The following is an 18,549-nucleotide window of genomic DNA, read 5'->3' on the forward strand; positions in this document are numbered from 1 at the left end:
CTGGTCCAAGATTTCTGGCTCATCAAGGAAAAGCACCTAGTTACAAGCACATGGTAGAAAATTAAATTGGCTTTATATTTCTTTTATTTGCCTAATGTTTTATACTCACCATTTGGTGAAAGGGGGTGGAGGAGGAGGTTGTTTGTTACCTTCATTTTTACTTGTTAAGTGGAGATATATGGAAATGACTTAGTTAATGGTTTTCTGGCTTCTCATCCTCAACACAAGTGAGAAGTGTTTTAGCATTCAGTTGAGACCAAATGTTTTCAGATAAGGAGATGATGTCTTAAGGCATTTTTATTGGTATTCAATGATGCTTATCTTTCTATATAGTGTATGATATTTATGCACACATGCAATACACACTGTAAGTAAACAGCCTATTTGGCTGAATTCAGCTGCTATTAAATCATAAATTGTTACTGATTTTGGATTTAATGCTGAATTCTTGGCCATAGTATTATTTAAATGTTATTGTGGGTAGGTAAGGTTTTGATTCTGTTTACCGGATTAATAAGATTGGATGGTGTTGTTTTTAAAGCTGCTAATGGCAAAAGCTGTAAATTGTCGTAACTTCTGTTGGTGTGTGAGCTGTAAGTGGTTTGATATTGCAGGATTTTCTTGTGCAGTATTTGTACTAGATAAGAGATTCGAGCAGAGAATCATACTTATCCTCAACTGCCTCAAATCCTTGTTCTAAGCAACTTTTCCTCTAGGTTGGGGTATACAATACATATGAAAATGACACTGTAAAGTGATATAATTATGCAAAATGTTTAGTGTGTTGCATACCAAATAGCTGTAATGAACATTTGTTCCAGGGAGGAATTATTGCGTAGCATCGATTCTTGAAAGCTTCCATAAGCTGTTCAAACAACTTACACTTTTTGATTGCACAGCAATAGTAATACAAACACATCCAATTTTACTTAGCTAAAATATTACCACTACATATTTTAATTTAGCAGATACCCAAGATGATGTCAATTTGGATTCTAGCATGTTCTGTGGATGGCTCACAGTAATTTGTGTGCTTGTTTAAACTTACGGCCAAGGTAGAGTGAAGTCAATATGGGTGACTGATTCTGAAAAGAAAATGAATTAGGCTGGTGCTGTAAAAAGCTGTTAATCAGACAAAATGTGACCACTGTGCTTTTTAAAGACTAATGATATAATCCTTTGGGGCAGTAAAGTATGCAAGTCTTAACTATTACAATAAAATTTTATTTACTGAAAATCTAAAAAATATGTACTGGCAAGCTTCATTTCTCATTTAAAGAGAAAGATAAAGCACTGTTCTTTCATTTGTTTCTTTTTGGAGTTGCCTGGAAATTTTATAATCCCTCTTTGTGTCAGAGATCCATCTGACTGTACCAAAACCTGGCTATCTGGGATTCATTTTGAAACTGGTTAAACTCCATGTACAGGGTTGATTTCAGGAAGCATAGCCATTGGCAGCAGGATTGTTTTCAAGATTTATAATTAGACCTTGCTGTCTGCTCCAAGAAATAATATAACTCACTGTAACCTAAATGCTTTGCTTTTATATCCGTTGAAGTTCCCCAAATTGCCCATGAATCAAGAGAAGCTCATCCATGATGGTCTTATGGGAGCAGATGAGATTCAAAGTAAATGAACTAACTGATTTGATAGATAATTCTCCACAGCCACAGAGTGCAACTTGAGGAAGGTGAGGTATTCCCCATAGCCCAGTGTGTTGTCTGGGTAGTAAAAAGCAGAGTGTCTCAATACTGATATGAAACAAGGGAACATCAGTAAATAAAGGCCCGGCGGAATATGAGAGATAGTGAGGATGGACAGTCTATATACAAAGATTTTTATCTATTTTCCAGAGATCCATCTGCCTTATTTGAGTGTTATCCTTCATACATCCTATATCTTTGTGGTATTTTATTTCAAGGGATGACTTATGTGAGTTAAAAGGAGCTACCAGTACTAGGAGAGGAAAGTTACCTAGACTTTTCCTTTCTTAAAATGTCTGTGTGTGTCCCTGCTGGATTTCCTGAGTCTTGGCCTTTCACTGGGCTAATTTGCAGGCTTGATGATGCTCTCTTAATGCCTTTTATTTCTGATACCTGGTGAACAGCCTTCTATGAGCCTGAAAAATGTTTGGTGGCTTTTTTTTTTTGTTTCAAAAAATGCACCTAGGCTTTCCTCCTTGCAACAAGTGCATTTTGATTGTTTTGCAGTAAAATCATGGTTTGGGGTTGGATTGCATCATTTCACTGGTTCTTTTTCTCAGCCAAGGAGGTGACCTCTACAGAACAAGTCACTGTCACTGTGTTCTAAACTTCCTCATGTTGCCATGGAGAGAGCTGGAACAGGACCCCATTTTTTTTTTCTAATGCTGTCACCAAAACTTTGTTTTGGTGTCTCAAATGTGAATTGTTGGCAGCTGAATGTTCCCACACAGCAGAAAGCCAGTTACTTTCACCAGTATTATTGGAGTAACTTCACAGCAATTGCTTTCCCTGTCTTTGGAAAGTCATTAATTTTCCTAATTGCTCTCCCATCATTCATAACAACTGCTCAAAGAGGTTTCAGTGAAAGGACAGACTCAAGAGCTCTCCATGTGAACTCAGGTGTTCCTTGAGGTGAAAGATGTGCTCCGTGGCTCATTTAAAGTCATTTTCCTATGGAAAATGAGGTCTTCTTCGGCTCTTCAAGAGACTATTTACTTACATCAGTTTAGTGATGACTAATTACATGAATAAAGCAGAAGGACACTGCTTATACAAACCATGAAAAAAATCTGGATTTAAAAAATGGCAAAGTATTTATCTGCAGTCATGGCAAGTGGCATAAAAACAATGATACTCAGCTAAAATCCGTCCTCCTTGCTGCCCAATATATTAGGTGAAACACATTTTTCAATATTTATTTTCTGAGTGAAATACTGACAGGAAGTGAAACTTGCATACAAATCCCATAAAGGTAAAATATTTTAAGATAATGCTGATTACACTGATGTACAGAACCACATGACCCACCACGGGTTAAAGAGTCAAGGATTTATATTCAAGAAATATTTGAACATACAAAACAAATATATTTTTTTTGAAAATACTTGTTATTCTCCCTTATGTTCTTTGCAGGCATCAGTACCCTACTCTTATCTTGGGGTTTGTTTTGACCCCAAAAGCTGCACAATAGCTGTTATGTACCCAAATAGCACAGCAGCTCCATGCTACCTTTTTTGTAGACCCACAATTTTGCCCTTCCTCATTGAAATATTCATGGTGTAAAACATTTCTGTACCTGTGGAGACTAAAGTCTATCTAGAAAGGAGGCATCTTTTTAATAAACTTTCCATCAAATGACCACCCCAAAAATCCCTGCTGATTCACGTGAATCTTTCCAGGGTTTTATTGCCTGGTCACAGGCTTGTTGGCTCACTTCAGCCTTTGAAAGCATTTTTCACTTGTCTGTCCTGGTTCATCAGGAACTCACACTGAGACACCACAATTTCCAGTGTTTGAACAGTCTGTGAAAGAAAACCCAGATGTGTTGAAAACCCAGATGGTGAGTGAGGTCCAGCCCAGGAATGGCTCATGAACTTTGTGCAAGACTAGTAATCTTCCATAATTAGATTATTTCACTGTAATGGCATATTGAGTTACTTTCATTAGACATGACACTCTACTATTCGAAAATGTAAAGGATCAAACCCAGATGACTCTGCAACAATCTCTAGAAACTCTATTCTCATTCCTTTGTCTTTGTTTGTTTGCTATTCTGGTACAAAAAAAAAAATCGTGACAAACTTCAGCTATTGTAACAGGCCTAGATAAGCCAAATAGGTATTACAACACTAAATGGATATATTAAAAAGGAAAAACCCCACAAAACTTGTTACCTAGCAAAATTCTTAGGATGAAGCCATGACCTGAAAATACAGAAGTCTTTGCGAAATGAATTCCTGCAGACTCCCTCTGGAAATGGGAAAGAACATGCTTGATTAAGCCAGTGCTAACCTTTTGAAATCATGTTTCTCTGCTATTTATTCCTTGAAATAATAAAAGGGGACATGTCAGACATTGGAAAGCCATAATGTACTCCCTTGCTTTCTACTGCCCTTTTCTAACTTCGATGTTCCTCTCCTAGAGCAAACTTTTAAAATAAAAAGTAAGGTCTTGGGTTGTCCTTTTAGTTGACCCTTATACATTTTGTGGCTGTGCATTTGCACCAGTTAAATTATGGAGTAAGGAAATTTCCACCCTTTTTCTGGCTCTGGTTTCACCATGTGTGGGGCCAGAGTGGTGACAGGTCCTTGGGAGGCAGGTATTTTCTGTGTTTTGTAAGAATGAGTAAATTATTTCCACCCTCACATGTTGCTGTACTTTGTATGAAAGCACAGAATTTTGTATAATCTCCCCCAAATTGCTCCCATGGTGATAATGGAGGAGTTTTCTCCCTGGGCACCTCAGTGAGCTGTTTGTGTTGGGAATTGCGTGTTCTATCTCTTAATGAATAGAGGCGGAATTTAATAACTTAAGAATTCAAAAATATGCAGGGTGTCTTGGAGTAAAGGTTTTTCTTTCAGCTCTTCCACTTCAGTGCTTGCATTTACTGAAAGTTTGGCATGGGTGTGTGCCCTTCTGCAAAGAAAAACCCTGTGGCTGGGGCCTGGATATTCAAGGTAGAGAAATGCAACTCACTTCGTGTTTACCAGAGGATCAATGCACCACTTCAAGTAATCCAAGAAAAATGGTACCAAGTTAACAACCTGCAAGTTGCACTTTTCTACCTACATTTGAGATCAGCACAAATAATTTTGCTCAGTATATTTTTGATGTGATGCTAAATTATTCAGTTGAATTCATGACTAACCTCTGGCTTTCATTTTTCCCAGTCTTTATAAAAATAGTGAATAACTACTATACTGCATTAAATAGGGACCAGCTTGCACTGTGTATGGAGACCTGGTACCATGTGTCTTAAATCTTTATGAGAATGGAATGTCTAATTTACAGTGGTGTAAAATCAGAGAAAAATTATTTTTGCTGATCTTTGTGAAAGAGAGTAAGAATGAAGCAATTAAGATAACTTTAAAGTCCTACTTATAGTCCTGTCATAATAATCTTGTTGCTAGCTGAATAAACTCATCCTCTGGATTTCTTTTTAAACTCTTTCATATTGGTTTTTGCTTCCTGTCATAATATGGTCTTACTAGTGAAGGGACTGTCCCTTGCTGTGTCTGAGGAGTGGAAAATTGATTTGGTCCTGTGTTGACCCCAGTTTTGTTCTGGTTTAGCGTTTAATTTTCATTTGACAAAAGCTATGCTAGTTTAGATAGTAAATATTTCTTTCCTTAACTGACCAACTCCTGCAGCCTTTTCCCTGGTAGGCACAAAGTACTGCCAGGACTTACCTCAGCTGTTACAGCAGCTGGGAGTGGCCCCTGCTGAGCTCATGGAAAAGCCAGAGCTGAGAAACCAAGATGTCTTGAAAATAGCTGAGGATGAGGTTTCCAGAGAAACATTCCTGTAATTTGCTGGAACTGGGGAAGTGAAACATGCAATTCTGACAACAGTGACAGGTTTATAGACTTGGTACACTAATTAAAAAGCAACTTGCTCTAATATGTTAATCTATAAATGACAGCAGCAGGGAGAGCTGCGCTGCTTTGTGCACAAGCGTGGGAACGTTGAAGTGCCCTTCTCCTGCACGACAGAACTTTATGTCACATGCAAAATTCAGGAATAACATTAAGCAAGAAGCAATTGAAAGATTATTTCCTTCTGGTGTGAAACATATGGGGAGATGTTTAGCTGTAAACTGCACACTCATGTGCAAGACAGAAACAAAAAGTTTTCATTTGCTCTTTACCTTCTCTTTTCATTGCTGGTTTTTGTTCCCATGATTGTGGTGGGATCTACCTAAGAAGTTGAGAGAGAAAACTACTTCTTCCTACTAAATTTTTACTCATATTGAGTGTAGCATCTTGGGATTGTCACGCTTTGAGATTTATCTGAGAAATTCCTCTGTAAAATCTTTCTTGCCCTGGATAAAATGTACCACTTCCTTACAACCTCCACCAGTAATCTCAATAGTTGGGGACATTGAGGAATGGAAAAAAAAAATTTCTGGTGTGCATTTAAAGCACCTCTGATATTACATCTGTATTCCTACTTCAGCAATGATTTAGATGGATGTCTCAATACATGAGAAGATGACAGTTAAATGAAAATAACAGAATAATTTTGATTTTTCACAAACATCACTCTAGTTTGCATTTGAATATAGAAAATTGGAACTTACTATTTTGTTACACATATGGAATTTAAGTCTGTATAAAGCAGAGGAATAATAATGCTTTTTGAAAAGAATGTGAAGCTTAAACCCCCCCAAAATGAAAAGCTGTGTAGATGTTTAAGAATTCAATAGTTGAATCTCTTACAGTTTTATTTATTTGCTATTTCTTCACTAAACTTCTCCCTTCCCCCCCTAGTTTAATGGATATGTCCTTGAATATTCTCCTTATAGTCATTTAAGTATCTGCTGAAGTTCCTAAGCTTCAGTTTGCTTGTAATCTTCCGTCTGTTTCAGATGCATTGTAAATACATCAGGTCTTCAGCTCTATAAAAGCATCCAGTGAAGTCAGTGCAGTTACATGGGATTTCTTCAGATGAGAATATCACTTGTGATATTTATGCCTCCATTTTTCCTGAACACAAACTTTGCACTGTATAATTGCAGGCTTTTCCAGCATTTTAATCACAAATTGATCATGATTGCCGAAATCACCATTGATCAGGATTTTGACTAGACTTCACATTCACAATTATAGGAAACAGGTTCTTGTAATATGGGTGTGACCTTTACAAAAATGTCTAATCAAAACTCCTTTCATAAACTGTTTTTCTAACATAATGTTTAGAAAAGGAAAGGATTTATTTTTATTACTTCTCTCTTGTTGTCAGCCTGCTGCAATGGTGACACAGAGCATTGTGCTCAAGACTGTTCTTAATTGCCAGGGAAGATGCCAAGGACTGCTCTAGGTTAAAAATCTGTATTTACTAGTTAGAAAGGTCACACTCGAAAATGTCCACGTGATTGTTTTCTGTCCTCAAATACTTGAGTTGCCTCATTGGAGAAGTTCCTTGTCATGCACAAAGGACCAAGGTGTATGTATTGTTTGAAAGAATTATTCCACTGCCGTAGTAGTCATAAAACATACGTAGAAATGGGGGAGAGTTGAAAGGATATGGATAGAGTCTAATTAATCTACTGTAAATTATTTTACTTTCTACTGTAATTTAGCATAATCAGAAATGGAAACCAAGATAAGAGTTGGAGAAGAAAACTGAAGCGATTGCCTTTGCATTACAATGTTTTTTATGCTCAGTTAGGAAGCTGCAGCAAAGCTGGATTTGTGGCACTGTCTCTAGATATCTACTTTGCTGTGTAATTGTAAATCAGTAATTAAAACATTAAATGCTGACTCTGAGCAGCTGTTCTGTGTGCTGGGTTCCTTTAGCTGTGAATATCCCCATATGAAAATCTTGTTTGCTTGTTTTTATGTATCCAGGTACAGGGTCACCAGGAAATAGCTCCTGGAAGAATTCAGCAATCAAATATTCCTTCTTCAGTTCCTCTTCAAAACATGTTTTATAACGTGTAATTAACCCACAACATCTCAAATCTGTCTCTGGCATTCAGAATCTCATCTTTGCGGTACCAAAGAAGCCATGGCAGATGATTTCATTACCACCAGCAGTGTGTATTTTATACCTTCAGTATCAGTCTTCAGGGTATGACACAAGTTGTAAGACTTTTATTGCTGTCAAGCTATATAAAATCCTGGTGTCAGCTTCTTAACACTTGGAAAGTAATAACACTCCTCATCTTCTATTAAAAAAAGTGCAGACTGTTTTCCTGGAATAGATTTGCAGAGCTTGCAGAGCTGAGTTATCATTCTCACTAATATTTGTATGTTTAACACCACCCTGCCATGAAACCCAAATCAATTAATCTGTTTCTGTTCCCTGCAGGTGTAAAATAGGATAGCAGTTTGTGACCATGATCATAAAACTCTTTAAATTAAAGGCACCGTATGTGTCTTCCATCAGAAGCCTGCATAAGAAATCTTGAATGATTCCTATCTTATTTTTAAATCATAAGCTTTTGTTTCACCAGGAGTTCATGCTTTCTGTTTCTGAAAATGATGCAGATAAGTTGCCTCTACTGGTCAAGAATAAATACTGAAGTAAAATAAAAAGGAAGAATTATACAGCTTCCCATGTATCATTTTGGCACTCTAATTATTGTATGTAAATGCAGAATGTAAAATTCAAAAATAAATTTAGATCTTACAGCAACTTAATAAAAATAGACCACTGAAAGTGTTTGGAAATTTAGTGCCAACAAAATTAACTGTGCTGCCTATTTCTAATAATGTTAAAATAAGCAGCACCTGCCCTTATGCTGTATAAAATGTTATTAATTCCGTAAATCATATGACAAATATTAGAAACCAATCTGTGCTGGGCAACATTACAGAGCAGTTAGAGACTCCGGGGCCATTGTTTGAAGTTACTTCCATTTAAGTCCTTTAATGAGGATGCTGACAGATTGCTGGTTGTCCTTGGAGTCCCATCCTGTTAATTCTCCATCAGGCATTAATGGGCCATGTGCTCTGAATGGAGCAGGACCAGTAGTGAACTCAGTCCCTGGGGACAGAAAATCTACTTTGGCATAGTCTGAAAGCTTCCTCCGAGTCTAGTGAACCTTGGAAATGAAGTTCCCTCAGACATTATGTCTGGAAGTACAGAGCTCCTTCAGCATGTATACAGCATGAGCATTGCACTTTATTTCCACTGTAGCTACAAATTGGTGTGAGTTTGTTGGCTTGCATTCCTACATTTACAGGAATGTAAAACTTCCTGCTGGAGAGTTGTTCAACTGTGGGTGGCTGTCCTTAGGGAGTTTCCTCAGTAGCTACTGATCTGAGTTGTTGTCTTCAAGTGATCAAGCACTTGGAAATTTCCTATGTAAATATTGGTTTGTTACTTTTTGGCAAATATTTTAATTAGCTGTAATACCTATGCTCAACATTGCTTACTGATGATTGGAAAATGATAAATCACAGCGAGTTACTGGAATGCAATAGAAGTTTGGTAGCTCTGCCAGAACAAAGAAAGCAGAATTAGAGATTCTCTTCCCTTTAGAGTTGTACCAAATTACTAATCTTTTGCTGTGTTTGGTATTCTAGGATGTCATGTCCACGTTCTTCCAGTTTGGGGCTTCCATCCAGCAAGAAGCCATTATCATGCTGAAGATCATGCAGGATTACGACTGGCACGTGTTCTCTCTGGTGACCACCACTTTCCCTGGATATCGAGATTTCATCAATGTCATTAAGACCACTGTGGAAAACAGTTTTGTGGGCTGGGACATGCAGAATGTCATCATACTCGATACTGCCTTTGGAGATGCCAAGACCCAAATTCAGCTGAAGAAAATCCATTCGTCCGTCATCCTGCTGTATTGTTCCAAGGATGAAGCTGTCTACATCCTGGATGAGGCTCGGTCCCTGGGCCTTACTGGCTATGATTTCTTTTGGATAGTTCCCAGCCTGGTTAGTGGTAACACAGAAATCACTCCCAAGGAGTTTCCTTCAGGACTCATTTCAGCAGCTTATGATGAGTGGGACTACAGTTTAGAAGCTCGGGTACGGGACGGCCTTGGGGTTATTGCCACTGCTGCGTCAGCCATGCTGGAAAAGTACTCCTTCATTCCTGAAGCAAGAACGAGCTGCTATGGACAACTGGAGAAAAATGACCGGCCCTCTCAAACCTTGCACAAGTAAGGATGATTGCTTTGGGTTGTTTTTACCTATGTAGCCTTGGCAGTTTTCTGTTCCACTGCCACTGTATGTTTTTTTGAAGGAGAATATTGTTTTTTGCTAATCCTATTGTGCTCTTTTTAAGCAATGGTTTTCAGATGTTCAGGGAGAATGTGCAAGAGGACTTGCTGCAGTGGTAGTTGTGCTCCTGGAGATGATGTGTGCTGTGGAGAATAAATACTGCTCTGAATCTAATGCAGAAGATGCCAGGAATTGGTCTTAGAGGGTGTGAAGCTGAGTTAACAAAATTGGATTGTTGTGTACTTTAACGATGAGGTAAAATTGCCACAATGCTCTGGAGGCTGTGCCTGTATCACTTGCATCAGCAGGAACCTGGTAATATTTTAGAAGACAAGCGATGTGCAGTATTAAAGAGCTGTCCCTGGGTATTATAGAAGTATTAGAATAGTTAGGCAGCTTTTATCACATAAGATCTGAAATCTGTCCCCTCTACTTGTAAAGGTATATTTTTTCTCACCTCCAATAGAATAACTGTAAAAATTAATCGGCATTAATCCAGGCTGATAGAGATGTTTCTCTAAACAGTTTCTCAGATGGGAACTGCCAAGGTTTAAATCAGGATTCTTTTTTTATTATTTTCCTTTTAATTATCCCTTTTAGACATGATACCCTGATTACTTCTATCCAAAATGTTGCACGGTAATATATTTCTTTATCTGGTCTGTGAGAGGAAGTAGGGTATCTGACATATTTTTTAATAGCTCTTGACAATATGGAAGCTACCAAGCAGTATTTATGGCATTTGTTCTGACCAAATAGTGCAGATGAAGTGCTTTCTACAGAAAAGCAGGATAGAATTGGCACAGGAAGGAAAGTTGGTGCTGATTTCAGATACGAGATTTTAGAACAGTTTTAATCTTGAGATGTATTTGCATATTTAGATTAGGAGTTGATTACCACACGATGTCCTGGAACAGTTGTTTTCCATGAAAACAGCATCTTTGCACACAGCATTCTTCAGGAGCTTTCTTAAAAGCCAAATGCTACCACGTAAATGGATTTTAACATTTCCTTAGCGAGAACTTGCCTTTTGTATGACACTTGCAGTTTTTTTGTGCTCCCTTTTCCCCTTTCCTATTTTTGAGCCTCTGCCTCTAAAACTACAAATTCCCCAGAGACATTGCAGAAAAACCACAGTTCTTTTCCTGCTGCCCCATTTGGCCCCTGGGAGTGGCTGTGTGGCCCAGCAGGGCTCTGGGAAAGCCCTGGTGTGTCCCTGGTGTCAGGGCAGAGCAGCTGGGAGGCACTGCTGGGAGGACTGTCCTACCTGCACCCAGCGTGGCATCCCTGTGCTGGTTCTTAATGCATGTGCTGACAATGCCAGGGAGCAGTGAAAGCATCCTGTTAACCAAACTCTGTGCCTTACCTGTAGGAGCTGACCTACAAACAAAGGAGTCCACTATTAATAATTGAACTCCAGTTTCTGTGAAAGTTAAGTTGGATTCTGTCATAACTGTTGGGGTTTAAAATACTCTTGGAAGAGGCACAAAAACTTGAACCTGTTTGGAAAAAGGCTCCCACCCTATTGTTTGGCTAATACACTCGTGTAGACTTGAATTAAGTATTCAATACTCAGCATAAGCTGTATTTCTTTCAACAATCTTTATTTTCTCATTAAATCTGCATGAGTACAAGAACAGGGCTCATGAGTGCTAAGGGCAGTGAGATTAGACTTCACCAGGAGATTCTGCAGTGTGCAGTGCATGATGCACCCAGGAATTATTACTAGGTGAAGCTATAGTGCACTGTGGCTAAAAAAGTCACTTCCTGATGTGAAAGAAACACTGAGCTATGAAGTAAAAATACATTTTCTGTACTGGAGATTCTTTGAGCTTCTCCAACACCACAAGAACAAGAAGCAGGCTATTTTTAGTTTAGAAATGTCAGAATTATACTAAAATGAATAAACTTTAAATAGTCTTTCTTATGTAATAACTCCCCAAGACTGCTCTTGTCACATATAATCTGCTGGAAAGGTAAGTATATACAAGCATTTACCAGTACTAAGTAATCTCAGGAAGCTGACCAGTCTCTCCCTGCCAAGGTGAATTTCATAAATTCATTGTACTTTCTCATCCTCAGCACTAAATTGTAGCTTTCTACTTCACATGACAAATCAATGCCTGAATCAGGGTTTTATTGTGAAGTGGTATCTTCACAGTTTCAGGTCCCAGATAGTGCAAGTTTGTAATCTAAACTACAAGGTCAATGTAAATGTGTTGTTTTAAGAAACTAACCTGAACAAAGGGTTTTGGAGCATGTTCCAGAAAGGACTAAAGTTATCAGGTTATGGACTTGGGACCTACTGTACTCTGCCCCCATGTCCAGCTGGAAATCAGGACTGGAGAAGTAGGGTTGAACAAGAGGACACTGCTTGCAAGCTCAGAAGCAGAGAACTCAGTGGAAATCAGGGAAGAGGCTGTGTAAGGGGATGCCTGAGCAAAAAAAAAGCTCAAAATAGAGAAAAACCCCAGGATTTTTAGGCTCCATCTATCGTAATGACAGTCTAATTCAGCTTTAAACCCAGTATAGTATTCTGAGGCTATGCCATAATAGCTAATTTGCTTGTAAATGGAAGCTAGTAATGCTTTATGTGCGACTTCCCACATCTAGATAGCAATTTTATCTCCATTTGTGAAGAAATTCTCTGTAAAGAAAGCAAGCCATGAAGTAAAAGCTCCTCCTCCCTCTTTCTCAAATCCTTTGAGTATTAAATTGGTTTGAAGATATATTTGTTTTGAAGCACACAATTTATCTTTCCCTGTCACTGCAGTTCTAAAATGCTTTTATTGGCTTTCTAGACCCAGAAGAAAATCAGGTTTGCTTTAGTTTTTGGAATGATCTGATCAATGTTCGTTTCTGATACACATGGGAAAGCCAGTTTCTCCCTATGAATAAAGGATTTGTAATAAAATACGGGGTTCATTTTCAATGCATTAAAACCACAGATATATATGTATATTTGTATCTGTATTGATTCAGATCATCTTTTCCTATCTGTGTGAGACCCAGATCTCCCAAGGCAGAAAATCACTATTGTGTGAAATACTGGCACAGTAGGATAAATAAAATTAGCACCTCATTAATGCCAAGTCAGCTGAACGAACTCTTGTTCTCTCTGAATAAAAGAAAACGTGGGAGCAAACAAACAGCAAAACACAATAACCCTGCCAGTCATCGTGGAGAATGCTGCTGCTTTGTGCATTGAAATGGTGCTGCTTTGTTTACAAGAGTACTCAGGGTGTTTGTAGAAGTCCTGACCCTGGGAGATACATTTCACTGCAACATTTCCAACCACGCCGATCCTTGCAGGGATGGATGAGGATGGTAAAGCTGTTGCCGTTATCCCAAAAAGCCAAAAGGTGTGTCTGTCCATAGGTAGTCAGTGTTTGCCGTGTGGTGCTGCCGTTTAGTGAGATTCTGTTCCGAAATACAGCCAAGCAATAGGCAGGATTTAGAGACCATCCTTCAGCAGTGAAGGTGTAGGTCCAGAAAATATCCTGCCTTTCCCAAGCATGATTTCCTTTATTTGTCATCACTGAACCAGGGAGCAGGAGCAATGGGGAGTCCAAAGAGCCAGGGACAAAAGCTTAGTTGTCCTTGCTGTTGTGGTGCTGTTATCCTTGAGCACAGCACATTCTTCAGAGGGTGAGGGTTTGCTCTCTCCCTAGTCCTGATAGTAATTCATAAGTTCAATATTTTGATTGCAGCTTTTAGCATGACAGATAAATTTGCCTCCTTTGAGCAAAATCTGGGATTAAAGGGACACAATGGTTTGATGAATAATCCATCAAATCTGTTTAATCTTTTCCTGCATACAGATCAGCAGCCAATTTATAGAGGATTCGTTCATTTAAGTCAGAAGACTCGGGAACAATAGGTATCATCTTCTTTATTGGATGATTGGAGGTGTATAATTATATGTATAATCTCTCTCTGCCCAAGAGACCCCAACATGGTGCTGGTTTACTGACAAAGCGATTCAAGAAATAATTGAGAATCTGTATTAGAGTTTTCTGCCAGGTTAGGTCAGTTTAGGAAGCAGAAAGTACCAAACAGTTACTGGATTAGAACATTACCTTGTTATTGCGATAATTAAAATAATTTAAAACAAGAGAACAAGCATAGCCTCTGGCAGTTGAGCAAAGCCTGCCTTCAGGGCTGAAAGCAGGGCTCAAAAATCAACATATAAATGAACATGCTTGGAGATGGAGCTGCTGCAGGCACCATTCCCTTGCAGGAAGCCAGGCACATATCATGGGAAAGAGTTTGGGACGCTTCTGAGGTGGTGCAGTGAGATGTAATCAAATTAGGGCTTTTTTTGAAATGTTGGTGTTAATAATAGCATTAACTTGCTAAACATTCTGGTGTTTAGTTACACTCATCTTTGGCACATCCCAGGGAGTTGAGCCCTTTCTAGCTTTGTTCCCTCCCTCTTCGCCTCTTTCAGAAGGGCTCCCCAAGAGTTTTTGTTGTTTATCTGGCAGAACTGGGGCAAGATGACTTTTGCAGACCCAGTGGCAGTGAATGCTTTAAGGAGCAGCTGGCAGGAGGTCCCAGAAGCTGGCACGCCGCTCCTTTTGCACAGTCACTGAGCAGATCACTCCCAAAGTTTTACTCATCCATGCTGGCTCAAGGCCTAGGGAGACACAGCTCCAAAGCAACATACCCTTGTGGAGGAGCAGGGGCTGGGAAGGGGAGGAGGATGCACAAAGAGCAAGAAGAGACTGCACCACTGCAAAGGATTTGAATTTAGAAAAAGAATCCTACATAACCTAAGATACAGAATTGACTTTAAAAAAGTGCATCAGTACCTTGTTTAATAGGGTTCTACTGCAGACCTATTTCTAGATGTACTTCAGACCACGCATTATATATTCTACATTAAGCATTTTTTGATTTAATTTTACAGGGGAAGTCTGTTTCTTAATGGTAAATAATGTATCTTGGGGTTTGTACTGATAAGTGTCATTCAAATGTCGTGGTTGACTCATAGTAAGGAAGTTCAGCAGTTCAGAGCCTCAACAAGAGAAGAAAAGACGGAATTTGGATACACTCCTGCTTTTTTAGGTATGAGGCTGAGTGAATGCCAAGCCCAGATAGGCTGGCTGTCTAGGTTATTAAAATGGTTGGGCTTACACTATTTGCAGGAAAGAGAAATATCACCAGATAACATGTTGGTTTTGAGGCATTTCATTTGCTTTAAATCTCAGTTTGGAAATTCCTTCTTTGAGAGAGAAGAGGGAGAGTTTCTCTTATGCAACATGTGTTTCCCAAAGTCTCTGCTGCTTCTCTTCATTGCCTGCAGTTGTCAGAGATTTGAAACACTGCCCCACAGTGAAGAAGACACTAAATAAAAAATGATAGTCCCTGGTGATGGCACCTGGGGAGTTTATCAAGTTTGATTATCTCATCTGAGGGCAGAAAATGTAGATCTGAACTCATGGCAGAGAGTAGTCCCCTGGTCTTTCTGCACCCTGGCAGCTCTCAGGCCCTGTGGTTTGTTTTACAGGTCTAGGGACTAAGTTGTCTCCTTAGGAGGTAGCTTAGAAGTGACACATTTTCATTAATGCCTCTGCCTTGCCCATTCTATTTTCCCCAGCTGTTGGTGTGTTTGGGAGCTGCATTCTAGGTGAATTTCACACTAATGATAAACCAGCCTGTTATTGCAGTGCTGATTGTGTTCCTGAAACGGACCGGTCCTGGAGGGTCTTGGGGGACACAGGTGGGTGGGCAGGAGGGTGCCCATGCTGAGGACACGAATTTTTGTGAGGATGCTTCTCCCTGGCATCCCGGAGAGAGCATGTGGAGGGTGTGGCTGGCTGGGGACTTCCTGAGCACCATTGCTCATGAGGTTCCACAGGTGGCATCACAGCTGCTTCTGTGTCATGGGATTGCTCTGCTGTGCTTCCATTCCGTCCTTGTTGGCTTTCTCACATCACCCTGAGAAGTTTTTGAGACCAGGGCTACGGTTGATCTGTGTTTGAAACAAAGTGACCTTAATAATTTACATAATGTTGTGGTTTTTTCCTTAAAATAATACCCCGCACAGAATCCACAAAGTTTTCCTGTTTGTGCTCTCAAGTCCTTGGATCTGTTAGGAGAACACTTGTGTATGTCTATTTTGCATAGACATATATATATGGTAAACCTCAAAAGAAATGCCATAGCCTGCAAACTCGTTTGCTTTGTACAGCATAGAAGTAGAAAACCTCAAAGATTCTGCTCTAGGATTTCAACTGTTTTCACACAGGGTAAGAAATCCTTAATAAACACCTCATGGACAAGGAAGTCCATGTCTCCTGTGAGCAGCTGGCCAAAAAGGTGCCTCTGTGTCAGCAATATTATATCCAAATGGAGTTCTGAAAACTGAGCTCTCATCCCTTTGGTAAAGTCCTCACGCATTTGTTAATGGAATTAGTCAATGAAGTTGTGATACTGTAGTTACAGGGTAAGAGAACCCAGCTTTTTCAATATGTTCTCTCTTTCTGGATAAACTTAGAAGTTTGACAGGGATAAATATTGCAGTTTTGGCATTAATCTAAAGCTCTGTGTGAACTACTTGATCTTTCTGAGTCTTATAAAGTTGGAAACCTTGAAAAAAGTTCATAACTTGGGTGTTTCAAAGGCTTGCTGTAAATATGACAGCAAAAGTGTTCTACTGTGGTGTTTCAACACTTTTCAGTTTTGTTGGGGAAGGTGATGAGGAAAAAAGAATTGTATAAATGTTTCAACTGTTTTTAAACACATAGTTAAGATTTGGTTCTTTGCATGATAAAAAACCTGTTTTGGATTCACTGTGAGAATAGCTTAACTTCTGTCAAAAAAAAAAAAAGCCATTTTGGTGTATGTATCACCTGGGGAATCTTTCAAATTTCAGTTTGCAGAAGTTAATTAAGACTTCAGCATCATAATACCATCACAAGGCCTTGTGCTATCATGTCTTTGCAAAGGCTGAAGCATTAATGAGGAATGAAAACAGATTAACTACAAATCCAAGGTGTGTTGTTAATTGCCCCTTCAAAGTAACGAGTTCACATAACTAAACACCTCATTTAGTTAAGAACAGCAATATGCATTTCCAAAGCTACTTCAGAAATATATTTTATCCAATTCAGAAGCCAAAGACCTCTTGCACAGAATTAACCTTGGATAAATGTAAAACTCTGTAAGAATAACATAATATAAATTCTTCACAGCCTTCTACCTAACCAGGACCAGAAAAGCACTTGGTTATTTTTAGTAGGACAAATAGTTTGGGATCGTGGCCAGTAAAAGCAGAGCAGGACTTCTGTCCTTTGCAGAAGAAAAATGACAATTCAAAAGCGAGTGTAGGTTGTAGGCATTGATTTCTGAAGAACACGGGCAGCTGATGAATTTTGTTCAGAAGAATGTGCTTGGGAAAACAAGAATCTCTTTGAAGTTCTTTTTTATTGCTGCAGTGTGAGAATCTGGGGTAGGTCAGAGAGCGTCACTCATGGATACCTTTCTATCTGGATCAGAGAATACAATTTTAAGAGAATTTTTTTCAGATTAGGGACATTTAAAAAAAAAACCAACTTGCAAAATGTGTTTCTTTACTTAGTGGCTGTTAAATTCACATGATTTAAAAATATACACTGAGTTCAATTTTTCACTTTAGAGTTGCGGTTGATATTGTTTTTTTCGGAACATTTGAGCATCACTACTGCATCTTGTGATGGCCCTTGACTAGCTTCCAGGCTAGGACATTTGCATATTAATCCCAAAATATGATGAGTAGTGTTTGAAATCGGGGGTGGTGATCCTACCAAACTCCGTTAAAGAAGAGTTCAACTCCAGTCCAATCACCATTTTCTGTGTAGTTAAAAACTGAAGTGAGAACAACAGCCTGATACAGTGCAGGGAGTGTGTTTGGGGTCCAGCTGTTAGGAGGGGACACAATGCTTGGCTTTCAGCTTTAGTGAAGTGAGGTGGTTTCTGCATGGCCCTGTCAGGTGATGTGTTCATTGTGAGGGCTGTTATCTCATGGGTGTGAATTGGGAGAGGGTGCAGAAGTGCCAGTACAAGTACTGCCTGTTTTCACAGGACATCCTTGATTTCCCCTTTTGGTCACTTCCCAGGCATTTCATCCCCTGGGTCGCAGTGGTTTCCAGCACTGAGTGAATGTTGTGCTGGTTCCTTACATGTGTGTGCAAGTAAATCCTATTTGGCAGTTTGCTGCCTCTCAAGGTGCCAAACAAGCCTTTTGTTCCCAAGCAAGATCTTTCGCTGTTGGATGAAAAAAGGAATATATGGGAAATTAGTTCAACTGAACAGCAAAGTTCTGTCAAGGGGAAAATTTTCACACTGAAAGTCTGTCATGAACCATGAGTTATGATGGGTGAGTTTACAAATTGCTGTCAAACTGGTGCTGAATGATGTTAATATGGCTGTTCAGGGTAGTGCACATTTAATTATTAACCAATGCCAGTATTTTTTCTGGGTCTATATATGTTTATTTAGTGTGCTTCTGCTACTGGTATTTTCAAGCAGCTATGTCAATACAAAGCCTCCTCTGAATCTGGAGCTGAGGAATTTTGTCTATGTCACATTGCCCAGGAGATCATGCTACTACTACAGCTAAAAAAGCCAACGAAAACAACTCCTTCAACCCCATACAAACACGTAGGACAGTATGA

At 39.2% G+C, this 18,549-nt stretch overlaps 1 protein-coding gene across 4 annotated transcripts in view; it reads left to right on the forward strand.

Annotated features, from left to right (window-relative positions):
• The window catches only part of GRIN2A (glutamate ionotropic receptor NMDA type subunit 2A), a 167,894-nt gene that overhangs the window by 84,322 nt on the left and 65,023 nt on the right, over nt 1–18,549 (forward strand). For all 4 annotated transcript variants that reach the window (XM_039560307.1, XM_039560308.1, XM_039560305.1 and 1 more), the window contains one exon: nt 9,236–9,828. In XM_039560307.1, coding sequence (XP_039416241.1) covers nt 9,236–9,828 — 593 coding nt within the window. The remainder of the gene's footprint in view (nt 1–9,235; nt 9,829–18,549) is intronic.

This window comes from Corvus cornix, chromosome 14, assembly GCF_000738735.6.
Source record: "Corvus cornix cornix isolate S_Up_H32 chromosome 14, ASM73873v5, whole genome shotgun sequence".
In the NCBI taxonomy this organism is placed as follows: domain Eukaryota; kingdom Metazoa; phylum Chordata; class Aves; order Passeriformes; family Corvidae; genus Corvus; species Corvus cornix.